Genomic DNA, 14585 nt, shown 5'->3' with positions numbered 1-14585 from the left:
GGCAAGAGAGTCACAAGGGAAACTCCAGCATATCCAATGATTCTCGTTTCCTGACATTTATATATATATCACTTGTTTTTCCCCAGTTTGCTCATCCCCTGAAGCCTCCTGTGTGTGTGTGTGTGTGTGTGTGTGTGTGTGTGTGTGTGTGTGTGTGTTATATACAGAGAGAGAGAGAGAGAGAGAGTTACTCCCTCTACAAATGCCAACGATGATAAAGGAAGAGATAAAGGTGTAATAAAAGCTGTTATCTCGTTAGGGGCGGGTGTGATAAGCCAATATTAACACTCTCAGGCTCCTATGACTCACTCAGCTGAGGAAAACCGTCTGGCTTGGTGTGCTAGAGCTGTGCCTGCCATGAGAGGGATAGTACGGAGGTATTTCTCTGCCTAACCCTGCCTACCTTGTCTTTGCCTCATTTTGTCTCCTACCCCCCCCTCCCACCTCCGGTTTCTTCCTCCGCCTTACACCTTGCCTTACCCCATCCTGCCTTCTCCCTGCCACACCCCCTCTCCCCTGCCTATCCCTTCCTAACCCCTCCCCTTCCAGGCCTAACCTTGCCACACCCCTTCCTCTTTTCAACCCTACCTCACCCCTTCCCTTTTCATGCCTTGCCCTGGTTCACCCCTCCCTTTCCTAACCCTGCTCATCCCAACTCCCCTGCCTCATCCCTTACCCCCTCTCCTGCCTAAGCCTGCCTCACCCCCTCCCCTGCCTAACTCTGCCTCACCCGCAGGAGGAGCCCTGTAGTGCAGATAGCTGTGGTGGTGAGTGTGGTGGTGATGATGGTGGTGATGGCTGGCTACACCCACCACTCCTCACAACACACCCAGGCCCAATACATCTCACCACGCGACACTCTCAGGGGTAGGTTTTATTATTATTATTATTATTAAGATTATGATTATTACAGGTGATAGGTGGTGGCAACCATCATCCACTCACTTGATGTAGTGCTGCCTACCTCTTCCTTCACCTCTATCACTCTTTTTCTGTGTCTGCCTTCTCTCTTCCTATTTTTCCCATCTTTCCTGCCACTTTTTAACAGCCTTCTTTCCTTTTCAGGTGGCATTACATTGAGTGACAAGGCAAATGGTTTCCTGTAAGCCAGGAAACCATTTACTATGCTGGGTGGTAACCATGTAACCAACCCATACGTGTTCCCTCCGTGTCAGCAAGTGGATTGGGGGAGGGTTAGTGCCCCTCCCTGTAAAACAACTCAGAGACAAACGGCCACCCCTTACGGGATTACGGTGTCTGGTTATAGATAGACAGATTGACAGATTATTATTATCATTATTACTATTATTATTATTGACGGTACTGTTGCCGCAATTATAGTTATTATTATTTTACTCTTCTCATTATTCTCTCTCTCTCATATATATATATATATCAGGTTTAGTCAAGGAGACAGTAAGGGAGGAAATACGAGGATGGGAGGCAAGAGTGAGGAGGAGGGAGGGAGAAAAGGAACACCCATCCACCCTCCCTACCATCTACATCATCACTCCAACGTATCGCAGGCTGGAGCAGGTTAGTCCCCCTCCCTCTCTCAAGTAATGATATTCTCCCTTTAATACCAAGTTACGATATTGTCCCTTTTACATTTACAATATTCGCCCTCAAATACTACGTTCCAATATTCTCTTTAAGCATCGTAAGGTTCAATATTCTCCCTTTAAATATCGTAAGTTCCAATATTCTCCCTCACATAGATTTTAAATTAAAATAATCTCCTTTTAGTACTAAGTTATTCTCCCTTTTTTTAAAGTTCCAATATTCTCCTTTTAAACATCGTAAGTTCCAATATACAAAGGAAAAGGGGAGAGAGAAGTATGTGGTAACCACAGGGGTATTTGCCTTCTTAGTGTGATTGGAAAAATATATGGTAGAATACTCATTGATAGGGTTAGGCATATAATAGAGAAGCTAGTTGGAGAAGAACAAGGGAGATTTAGGAAGCGAAAAGGGTGTGTGGATCAGATATTTGTTCGAAGATGTTTAGTGGAGAAGTATCTAGAGAAGGGAATGAAAGTGTACGCTGCCTTCATGGACTTGGAGAAAGCTTTTGACAGAATAGATAGGCAAGGTATGTGGAAGGTATTAAGAATATATGGAGTGGATGGGAAGTTGTTGCATGCTGCGAAGAGTATGGACGAGGGAGCTAGGACTACGGTGCGAGTGGATGGTGAGCTGAGTTCTTTGACCTCAGTGTGGGAGAACCGGGGATGTGTGATGTCTCCATGGCTGTTTAATATATTCATGGATGGGGTTGTAAAGGAGGTGCAAGGTAGGGCAGTAGATGTGGGGCTGGCTCTAATGAATGAGGGTGAGGTGTGGAAGATTCCGATGTTGATGTTTGCTGATGATACAGTATTTCTGAATGAAGATGAATGGGAGTTGCAAGGTTTGGTGAATGAATTTGGGACAGTATGTAGGAAGAGGAATCTGAAAGTTAATGTAAACAAGAGTAAAGTTATGGTGTTTGAGAGGAATGAAGTCACAGAATGCACAGCGAGATTGGATGGTGAGGATATGGAGAAGGCGAGTGCATTCAAGTACTTGGGTAGTGTGATGAGTAAGGATGGAAGTTTTAGGGATGAAGTGCTTGAAAGGGTACAGCAGGGAAGGAAGGTTGTTGGTTCACTGAAAGCGGTGATGAGAAATAGGGAGGTGAGTATGGAAGTTAAGAAGTCACTGCATGACAATATTGTGATCCCTACCCTGACGTATGGGAGCGAAGCGTGGACATTGCTAGAGGGGAACAAGTCAAGAATGAGAGCAGTGGAAATGAGCTACGTGAGGAGCATGTGGAGTGACATAGAGGGACAGGTTGACGAATGAAGAAATGAGAGAACGTTGTGGGGTGGATGTGGATGTGACTGAGAAAATTAGGAAAAATACACTGAGGTGGTTTGGACATGTGGAGAGAATGGAGAATGAAAGACTGACAAAGAGGGCGTATGTAGGAGAAGTAGAGGGAGGGGGAGACCGAAGATGAGGTGAAGGGATGGAGTTGAGAGGTATATGAGGGATGGGGGAGTGAGTTGGGGGGGGCATCAAATAGTGAGTGCCAGAGCGACTTGGAGGCGTTTTGTCTGCGGCCATCCTTTACGGGATTAGGGCGTCGGGCTATAGATAGACAGATAGAAGTTCCAGTAATTCTCCCTCCAAAACAGATTCTAAATTCTGCTGTTCTCCCTTTTCCCCAGATCCCTGAATTAACGCGGCTGGCACAGACCCTCATGAACGTGCCGCGCATCCACTGGCTGGTTGCAGACGACGCCGAGGTACCCAACCCAGCCGTAGTGGACTATCTGGCTTCAACAGGACTATCCTATAACTACCTTAATTGTACGTGTGTGTGTGTGTGTGTGTGTGTGTGTGTGTGTGTGTGTGTGTGTGTTTCTTTATCTATTCATCCATGTCTATCTATCTACCTATCTATAGCCACCTCTGTTCACCTGTTCATATCTATCCATCCATCCATATGTCTGTCTATCTATCTGTAGCTATCTCAATGTCCATCTGCCTGTACAGTATATATCCATCCATCTATCTATCTATCTATCTATATATATATATGTGGAGTTCGGGCCCGCACCAAGGTAGCGTATTTCTATTGAGTGATGTAGCGGTCTCCACGGGTCTCTCCTTGCCCTGCAGTTACATGGTCCTTCGGTCCTACATTGGGGGATTCAAGCTTTATTTTATGTTTATCTATCTGTCTATCTATCTCTCCATCTCCCCGAAGTAATCATTTACCCAATAAAGGAATGAAAACCTATAATTACTCACATAATCAGTTAACTCATCATCAGGGCTTTTTCTCCTCTCTTCAGCTTATCTGGTGGGGAGTCAATCGAAAATAAACACCATCATCTACTACTACTACTTCTACTACTACCCTTTTCACTTTAACCTGGCCTAAACTGACATCTCTCGATCTTAAATCTGACCTGCAACATAAGATGAACGCTAAAATATGATGCTAGTCACGAAGAAGTGCTATGGAATGTAGTCATAAGTCTTATTCTGGCATCGAGCTACGTGGAACAAGCTTCAGTAATAATAATAATAATAACAGAAAATCTGGGCCAAGTTACATGAGTGAGAGAGAGAGAGAATGCTGGTGTTGCATAATTTTATGAGACGTGGGGGTACATTCTCTCTCTCTCTCTCTCTCTCTCTCTCTCTCTCTCTCTCTCTCTCTCTCTCTCTCTCTCTCTCTCTCTCTCTCTCATATGCAGTCATAAACCCTCTCTTTAAGCATGACACTGCCTCTCTCATGGGCAAAACAACTTTATTATATTCAGCAAGGAGTGACTGCAGGAGGATGGGGTGGTAAGTATGAGTGAGGGTGATGTGATCTAGAGGGACGGGTAGCCTGACTGAGAAAGACAGGTGTTTGTAACCACCTCTTCCGGAATTAAGGCATCAGGCTGTAGACTGACAGATGGATAGAAGGATAAACGGATAGACAGCTAAAGATTGAAAAGACTGACTGATTGATAGTGTACAGAGACAGACAGACAGACAGAGAGAATGAAAAATAAATAGAGGAACCTGTGAGTATTAATTTTAAATCTCCTCTCCACAACCCCCCCTTCCCCAGCCCCAATGCCCAAGAAGTTCGAGAAGCAACCAACCAAACCCAAGGGCGTGGCAAACCGCAACGCTGGCATGGACTGGGTGAGGCAGCACGCGACGGAGGGCGTTGTCTACTTTGCTGATGACGACAACACCTACGATATCCGCATCTTTGAAGAGGTACCATTATGCTGTACTTCTGTTTTGTTCGTAAGATTAGCGTAATGAGGATTTGTATAACTTCTTAACTATGATATCCACATCTTTGAGGAGGCACCACATCTCTTGCCCTAATAATGTTCGTAAAATTCACATCTTTGAGGAGGTACTATTAGTTGTAGCTCTGTTCTGTTCGTAAGATTAGCGTAACGAGGATCTGTATAACTTTTTAACTATGATATCCACGTCTTTGAGGAGGCACCACGTCTCTTGGCCTAATAATGTTCTTAAAATTAGAATGTTAAAGATTTGTGTTGCTTGTTAACTATAATATTCGCGTCTGTGAGGAGGTACTATTTTGCTTGGCCTATGTTATGTTTGCAGGATTAAGATGCTGAGGATCTGCACAAGCTGTTAAATGAAGTCCATCTTATCTCACTGTCACATGTACAATACCTGCATTTTTTTAGGAGGAATCATATTGCAAGGCCTAATAATGTTATGTTTGTAAGGTTTGTGTGTTGAGGATGTGCATAACTTCTTAAATGAATTCTTCCTTACCCTCAATGTCAGCAACTTAAATGAGGTAGTACCATGATGCTAGGCCTAATAATGTTTTGTTTGTAAAATTACGATGTTGACGATTTGGGTAACTTATTAACTACATACCACACGCAACCCGGTGCTTCATGCAAATGGTATTGCATTCGCCATATTGTGCTTGTCACCTTTTCCTTTTCAATCAGTCTAGTCTAACTGAAGTACCCAACCCAACCCAACCCAATCCACCTCAACCTAACCCACCCCATCCCAGCCTAATACAATCTAACTTCCCTCCAGCACACCCCATCTTCCCTGCCTCTACTTAACCCAGCCTAACCCAAACTAACAGCATAAAATAACTCTGTCCAAGCTACAGAAGCATGACCTAACTTACTCTGACCTAAACCAACATAGCACAACACAATACAGCACAACCAATCCTAGCCCAAAGCAAATCAAAGAAAGCCAGATCAACCCAATTTAATGAACCTTGATTTCATAATGTCTTAATTCAGCCTCACCTTCCCTGGCAGATGCGACACACACAGCGAGTCTCCATGTGGCCAGTGGGATTGGTGACAGAGGCAGGCTTGTCCACTCCGGTGCTGTCTGAGGGGCACTTTAAGGGATGGTACGATGGGTGGATAGGAGGTCGCAAATTTCCTGTTGATATGGCCGGATTTGCTGTCAGCGTCCAGTATCTGAAACAGGTAGTTATTCTGTAATAGTATGCTTATTTTTACTGTACAGTATTACCCCTGATCAGTTCACTAATAGTTACTTATTTTTCTCATTTTTGTACTTTCTCCCTCTGTCTGTAAATGGGAAAATAGTCAAAATTATGATGAGGAGGAAGGTGGTGGTGGTGGTGGTCATAGCATCAAGTATGAGAAACAGGTGATCATTATACAGTATACTAATTTGTACATTTCTTAAACTCTTTTATTGGCAAACATATCTTTTTATACTTAATTCTTACTGCTTTATTCACTTCATGTATCTAAATAAAGTCGTTGCTCTATGCAACAGTTCTACTTTTATGCTTTCCTACTTTTGTTTCTGGATGCCACCCACACCACCTGGTGCTGATGAGGAACCTACCTGTGGTGGTGCCCTACACCCTGGGTGGGACAGCTGCAGCATCCATACAGGAGCCAGACCTCATATTTCCTTGCACCTCACTCTAGGGAAGGACCCTGGACCAACCAAGGCAAGGCACTATCTACCATAAGGGGACAATGGAACGCTACACAGTGTATGCACCGCACTGTACCTGAACAATGACCCCACAGAAGCAGTAATTAATTTATGGTTGATGGGTTTGCTCAACTGGACAGACTGAGGTTCAGCAACAACAACAACATTCCATCCCACCTATTATTAGGAAACAGGGTTATGATGATGATGATGATGATGATGATGATGATGATGTGGAATGTGTCACTACAGATGCCAGGTGCAAAGATGCCATTTGTTGCTGGTTATGAAGAGGATGGCTTCCTTAAAAGTTTGAAGATTAAACCAGAAGAAATAGAGTTCAAAGCAGATGGATGTACCAAGGTGAGCACTACACTCTGTCTACTTTAACTTGGCCTTGAAATGTAATCTCTCCATCTAGATTGCAAAACTAACAAAAGATTAACACTAGAACATAGCACTAGTTACGAATACACTCTATGGAAAACACACAGTCATATTATTGTCTTATTTTGCCATCAAATTCTAACAAGAGATTAACACAAGAATATAGTAGCCTAGAGCTGTACTGTATTATTGTCTTATTCTGCCACGGAACTTTCATGATATATGGTGCTAGTCACGAAGCAGTGCCATTGAGATGTGGGAATAAAGCTACAAAAGGATAAAAATATCCAGCTTAAGATGGATGAACCATAGTCAAGCCTTTTGTTTTACACTTTCAGTATGATGATGTCTTTTTCATTTTGCTCATGCTACTGAGTGATGATCTTACTCAGCCATGAGGACACTGTTTCACCTGGAGGGGTTAAATAGCTTTCATGAACCCCTTCACCAACAAATGACTCTCCTGACCTGAATATAATTGAAGGTAGAAATAAGAATGTACTCTAAAATGATATCATATTGGAGGAGTTATTTGTTTTGTTGAATATACAATATGTTCATTGCTAATACTGTAATTAGCCTTACCAAGGCAATGTCCACACCAAATGCTTCCTGGTACAGGTGGAAATTTTTCAGCACTGCTGTCCATACAAGTGGCCTACTGACCTCACTGGATGTGGGCAAGAACTTCAAAGGGTTACAGTAATGCAAAACTTTTGCATGCACCAGGAGGCTCTTGGTATGGATGTGACCTAGGGTGTATCCCAGTGTCGTAGGATAGCCTCCTATAACTTAAATACTGTAATCTGAATTGTGTTAGCCTAACCTCTGACCCTCCTATGCCCATAACAGATAACATGGATTGGTTGTGAGCATTATATAGTTTGGTATAATGAACAAAGAATCTGCAGACACCTTTCTTAGTTGTAACACAGTATTACAGTATTTGTTTCAGCACTACCGTAATTGTTGGGCACTACACAGGAATGTAGACCAGATACAAATGTTAGTCTTTCTCAGGCACAGCAAGCATTCATTACAAGTATGGTACCATTCTGCATATTCCTACATCTACTGTATGCCCAGGTGTCTGAGTAATTTTTGGTGACTGTTCTAATTAATGTCATGATATGGATGTGCACAAACAGTTTCTTACTCTTTTTTACCAGGTGTATGTCTGGCACACTCAGACCAAGAAAAACAAGCCATCAAAGCGAACCCTCCTAGACACAAAATACGATGCCACCAACCTCAGGGTGTTACAGGAGTCCATGATGTTGGCGCCGGCATAGCGGACACAATGTGCATTGCCTGAGGAGTCACTGCACCAGACATCATGATGAACCATACTGGATAAAGTATATACTGCATATCATCATCATCATTATCATCATCATCACCACCATCACTATCATATATCAGATATTATAACAGACAATGATGAACTAGACTGAATAAGGTAAATACTCCTCTTCATGATCACCTGCCTGCCTATAGGTAGATACCTTAATCCAGGAAGGGGTAGCTATAACAGACTAGATACCTTAATCCAGGAAGGGGTAGCTGTAACAGACTGTCTCCTTGTCACTCTGTTCACTGTCATCAGGCTGCCTTCCCTCAAACACACACCACCACATACATAAACATCTCCAACTCATCCTCTTCCCCTCCCTCTTTTCCCTTCCACCTCGCCCACATACATTCTCCTAGTCAGTATCTCACTCCCCATTCTCTTCATATGGTCAAACTATCTCACAGCAATTGTAATACTTCCACAATTTTTGACAGTTACATTACTGATGCAGGTACTTACCGAAAACAGAATGGGCCTGGTCTGTAATGTACTTAACTACACTCTGTAATGTGGGATGCAGCTAAGAAAATCTAATAATCACAGACACCCCATGAATAACTGTCAAAATATGGAGACAAAATACAACTGACAAAATGAAATATTGCTGGAGGAGTTACTGGAGTGACCATGAAAGCAAAGACGTCAGGATACATTTCAACATCACATCATTAATAATTTCTTCATCATCATCATCATTGTCACCATCACTCTTCCCCCTGAAACAGTAAGTGGGTTGGAAGGAGCCAGAAACAGGAGTATGACACCATGAAAATAGGAATGCGCACATGAATGGAAGGCATCGATTAACACACCAGTTAAGCCTTCTTAATTACTGATTCTACCTCACACACAAACCCATTTTTTTTTTTTTTTAAGTAGTAATTAAATGGATGCCAATCACTCATCCATTTCTCAGCAATTTTCCTCATACTGTACTGTGCCTTATACATTTTTTTCTTGCTGTGCCTTATACATTTCATTCTTGCTGCCATCAGATTACTTTCTTCAGCTTAGAGTGTTTTTGTAGTGAAGTGGTTAAGGCTGTACCTCACCCCACAGTGCAAAAAGTTTCTCCTGAGCTGAATAAAGTCATCTGAAGACAGGATGAAAAAATAAAAATATATACCACTGATATCAAAGGGTAAAGGCAGCTTCAAGGTTTCAGAACTGTCTTAAGGAAAAGACAATAGCTTGGCACTGATTTCAATTTTCCTTGCAGATTCTCAATACACCCTTTCTTTGTCCTTCCTGCAAATAGATATCAAGGTTACAAGAGAGATTGTACAGGCAGGTCCCATTATAAGTGGGGTATGTTACTAGAGGACTGCTCGGATAGCAAAAACTCTGATAACAAAACAATAAATAGGAGAGTGAAAACTCGTATAACAGGGCACATAAACACAAAGGAAAAATAGGGTTAGGTTAATTGACTGTAGACACATCACTGAATTTGGATCTAAATTGCCATTCTCGTATCATCGATGTCTCATGTAGCAGATGCTTGTATAATAGGACCTGTCTGTAAGCTTATCTGTGAATCTGGCCCATTTGGTTCAACTACATGTGCCTTTACTAACTCTTGTACACATCACTGATTCATGATTATTCACCAAGATCTATTTTATTATAATTTTGTGAACATTCCATGAACTCTGTACATGATTTATATGGACTGTACAATGCTTTATGTTTTAAAAAAGTATTTTTTTTTTTTTGTCTATCTATCTATTGCCAGAAACCATAATCCCATAAGGGGTGGCCACAAACAAATCACCTCCATGTTGCCCTGTCCCCTGCCATTTTGCTGCCCTCCCCCCTGGCTCACACCCCCTTTTCTCATATACCTCTCCACTCCATCCCTCCATCCCATTCTCGTTTTTTTCTGCACCTTAACATTAATCTATTCAGTCACAGGATGTTATGTTGATTTTGCATATTCTGTTAAGATTATATTCAGCTTAGGAAGAGCCCCCTTGTAGTGAGTGAGAGAGAGAGAGAGAGAGAGAATCATAAAACAAGACATACCATACCCTACCCCTTGATCACTCAGCATCCCATTACTCTGCATAAATAATAAACTGGCACATAAAATCACAAATTTATTAATATTGCTCAGATACAGATTACAAAGGAAGTACAGAACATTGCCTGCGCTCTTTGTAACCCCAGCACTTGACGTCAGCATGAGACCAAACACAAAAAACACCCCATAACACTAGACACAACACTCATTTCCCTTCTTAGCGCACCTGACTCGCTCATTACTCATAACTCTGATCTTTTTTCTTTTGTGTGTCTTTCTCTCTCTCTCTCTTTTTTTTTTATCATCATGGCCTTCCACACTTGCCATTAGCACTATAAAACATAATTTTTCTTCTTTGTGCATCTAGCTTCTTCATTTCTCAACCTTCACTTTTTAAAGCTAATCAATGCCTACACACCTGCACTTAGCACTTTAAAATATATATATATATATATATATATATATATATATATATATATATATATATATATATATATATATATATATTTCCTTCTTCACACAACTAACCAGCAAAATCAAAATGGCTGTACTGCTCATTAACTGCAACCTCTTTTCTTTTCTTTTCTCTTTTTAGCTGGTGTATTAACAATCATGAGGTTGCCTTTTACATACCTGAACTTAACTCAGTTTGACAGTGATGATAATGATGATGATGATTTTACCATACTGTTCTTGCTGCCACCAGATGATATGACTGTTTACAAATGACCCCTACCTTCTTCATGATAATGACATCTTTTGCATTTAGTCTCTCTATTGTCAGATGGTTTTCATGTGGCTCAGGAAAGATAGCTCATACAGAGAGGGATATAAACAGCTGTCATACTCTCTTTCTATGTGTAAGTCATTCCCAAGTCGAATTATTATACTGTACACTGTCTGGATGTGATAAAAATAATACAGTATAAACAATTCATTATACTGGCAGGATTAGTCATTTTTTTTCTCACTACCCTTTGATTTTTTTCCAGCCTGATAAGATCCCTCACAGTGAAAGGATTACAGGAGCAAATATTTCATGCACAGATGTGTTAAAGATGGGATGCACATACACTTCAATACGACAAATCTTCATCATACTTCAACATTATAAATCATCATCATCATCCTGCCTCTTTTAACTTTAACCCATTCAGTTTGGTTGCATATTTAAAATTTTATTTTTGCTATCTTTTGATGACTTTACTCAGCTTAGGGCAAGAAATCAAGATGTGAAGGGGTTAATAAAGACTATTTCAAATTCCATCACTACAACTGGTTTCCCTAAAGTTAACAATTGTCTGGAAGTAGAAAAAAAAGAGGGGGGGTACTTGGACTTAAGACATTAACTGGAATATTTTTTGTACTGGTATAACATTAAAACATATGATCACAACTGTGCAAGTTGTGTATAACCCGATCTTAAGTTAAGGCCATAGTTCGTATAATGTGGCCTAAACAAATAAAAAACTTCTATGGTATGTGCTGGACATGATACAGCAAAACTTCCAGCAGTGTGGTGACATTCATTAAACCCCAATTTATGAGAAAGCATTGCAATGGGCAGCCGGCAATCATATACTGTAGTTAAATTAAGACTGCTGTGGTGGTTTTAAGGGGGTAGCAATTATTCAAGGATTTTCACTATTTGCAGGAATGTTTGCTACATACACCAGGTGAGTATGGATGGTCACCTGTACACACCAGCAAAACCATATAAATCCATCACATTAAGCTCCAGCCAGTCAGCTACATCTGGAAGCAGAATCACAGAGTTGTTTCATCCCTTCAGTCCTGTAATATACTTCACTGATTAATTCTTGCTACCATCACCTGCATTCATTCAGCCTGGGAGAGACTTTCTAAACTGGAGAGGATTGATACAGCCTTCATTTACCCCTTCACCACAAGAGTTTTCCCTTATGCTGAATAACAGTCTGGAGGTAGGAAAAGTAAACCACTCCCTCCCCACTCTCTCCATTTCATTCCTCTCCTTCTCCACTTTCTCCATGCCCTACCCTTCCCTCTCAACTCTCTCCACCCCCTAAATTTCCTTCCCCAATCTCTCTATTCCATACCTCTGCACTCTCTCCATTCCCTATCTTTCCCTCCCCAATCTCTCCATTCCTGAACTCTCCCTCTCCACTCTCCATTCCATAACTTTCCCTCCCCAATCTCTGCATTCCATACCTCTCCCTCTGCACTCTCTCCATACCCTACCTCTATCTGTCCTATGGGGTCCCTTCAGATATACAGAACCTGAACCCCCAGGACACCAGCACTGACCCTGACTCACTCGGTATGACTGTATACAAATAGGAAATGGTCTATCCTGAGATCAATGAGAACATACAGTGTCATTACTTGATTTTATACATTTTGTTGCAGGAACATAAAAGTGATAAAAAAAGCATACCTGATACGTTTGGCGGGAGAGCCATGGAGTACATTTTTACTACAAATTTGTGCTGTAATTTGCAAAACATGAGAACAATTAATTACCACTAGAACCCTTTCAATTTGGTGACATATTGTCTATTTAATCTGTGCCCCCTTCACATGATTTTATTTGATTATGGGGAAACTTCTTGCTGTGAATGGATCAGAAGGAATCTTTGCTAAACTTCACCATGAAAAGTTTCCCCATAACAAAATGTAATCATCCAAAGGTACTAAGAATAAAATAAAAAAGTACATCATCAGAGTGGAAAGGTTAATAGCAATGAGGTGGCTCTGCCTTACTAGGGACAAGTCACATTATCATGGGATTAGTAAAGTTACCAGCACCTCTTCCTCAGTGATATATATTTTGCACATTACACCTTACTATTCAATTGTAGACTACTGTGCTGTGTTTGAATCTTTACAATATGGACATAAAATACAAATGAATACACATGTGTCATAGGTGGAAATAAACTAGAAAGGAAGAAGTGCTACAAACCTCCTAATCCAACAAGACAATGGTCTAAAGTTAGGGTAATGCAAAATATAGCATTCCCTTCTCAACACTGATCATGACAATTCCTATTACTAAGCAGTATCCAAAACCTACTTCTCATACAAATTACTAAAATCTTGCATTCAGGATTTTCTTTAATGCAAAAATAAAGAACTAAAGGCAATAAGCCAGTAAAAGGTCGTCCTTCCCAGAAAAAACAGAACAAAGGTGAGCAAAAACAAGGATTCAGTCATGTAACCGGGCATCTCAAAATGAACGGAGCTTTATTTTGGATCCCTTTTGTTCAATTTCCCTGGAAAAGTCAAATGTTGCATGGCTGACTTTTTGCATAATAATATGTAAATAAATAAAGATCTGGTCACTTCAGCTTAATCCCTGAATACCATATTTTCTACAATTCTTAATAGATGTTAGAACATTAAGAAATTTCAGTGACTATAACTATCACATCACCCCCTAAATTGTGCACTTCTACAGTGGATAATTGGTAGATTTGTGGGTAGAAACTTGAACTGTGATTTTTCTACAGGTGCAACTACTGCCTACAAAATACAGCATTGTTCTAAAAATTCTGAAAAATGTTCATGCACTCTGTATAACATTTGACATTTAACTCATACGAGGGTAGTGACCTCCCATAGGCCTTAAATCTGGCTAATACCACATGAATTTTCTTCAGCTCTAGGAATCCTCTGCCCTCTAAAGAATTAAATCACTACTACCATAAGAGCCTCTGGACATACACTATGAATCTTATCCGAAGAACCATTTTCTTTTTTCTTTTTTACATTTAAAACATGAAATGGTGGTCTGTCTTCTGAGGGTGGCCGTACAGTCAATACATTTCATTTCTCAGTAATTTTAAACTTTTTCTTAAAATTAATAATCTTTCTTCCATGATACGGTACTTCTATTTTCCACGATATGGTACTCTTTTTTTTTTTTTTCCCATAACCCTTCCTCCAAAATACTACCTATTTCAAATAATTTCTCCCACATTCTTTTTTTTCCACATCACACTCTTTCTCCCACAATACATTCTTCACTCCAAAATATCATAGGGCCATAATCTCATTGGTTTAAGAGGATCCCTAGAACCTTTTCCTTACCAATTTCTATTCTGAGACGTGGCATATTTACTGTCCTGCATGTTAATTTCTGTACTCTGTGTACACATTCATCCATTGCTCTATCATCTCAATCTCATTCTCACTAAAACATGGGGCAGAAGGGATCCAGCAACAGATAACAAATAAGTAAACATGAGAGGAGCCTTTAACCCCTTAACCACGGGGCGTCACTTTCGTGACGCTTGGGAGCAAGGGATCATACCGCGGGGCGTCGCTTTTCTGATTCTGTGTTATTTT

The 14585-nt window shown here is 40.8% G+C and overlaps 1 protein-coding gene across 1 annotated transcript; it reads left to right on the top strand.

The window, feature by feature from the left end:
• The first annotated feature begins 794 nt into the window (after window positions 1–794).
• LOC145396483 (galactosylgalactosylxylosylprotein 3-beta-glucuronosyltransferase P-like) lies at window positions 795–8180 on the top strand. The gene is made up of 7 exons (XM_080269855.1): window positions 795–867; window positions 1400–1536; window positions 3216–3357; window positions 4619–4773; window positions 5829–6005; window positions 6745–6855; window positions 8049–8180. Exons 1-7 carry the CDS (start codon window positions 795–797, stop codon window positions 8169–8171), a joined length of 918 nt encoding a protein of 305 aa, XP_080125981.1. The 3' UTR covers window positions 8172–8180.
• The last annotated feature ends 6405 nt before the right edge of the window (window positions 8181–14585 follow it).

The sequence above is a fragment of the Coenobita brevimanus genome, chromosome 38 (assembly GCF_032717465.1).
Source record: "Coenobita brevimanus isolate Jiangsu-jjx chromosome 38, ASM3271746v2, whole genome shotgun sequence".
Lineage (NCBI taxonomy): Eukaryota > Metazoa > Arthropoda > Malacostraca > Decapoda > Coenobitidae > Coenobita > Coenobita brevimanus.
This window is presented reverse-complemented; position numbering and strand designations above follow the sequence as displayed.

Coding starts and splice junctions, on each gene's coding strand:
- LOC145396483 (XM_080269855.1), top strand. CDS start 795: ATGGCTGGCTACACCCACCACTCCTCACAACACACCCAGGCCCAATAC. Junction 3,358..4,618: donor ATCCTATAACTACCTTAATT/GTACGTGTGTGT, acceptor CCCCTTCCCCAG/CCCCAATGCCCAAGAAGTTC. Junction 6,006..6,744: donor GCGTCCAGTATCTGAAACAG/GTAGTTATTCTG, acceptor GTGTCACTACAG/ATGCCAGGTGCAAAGATGCC.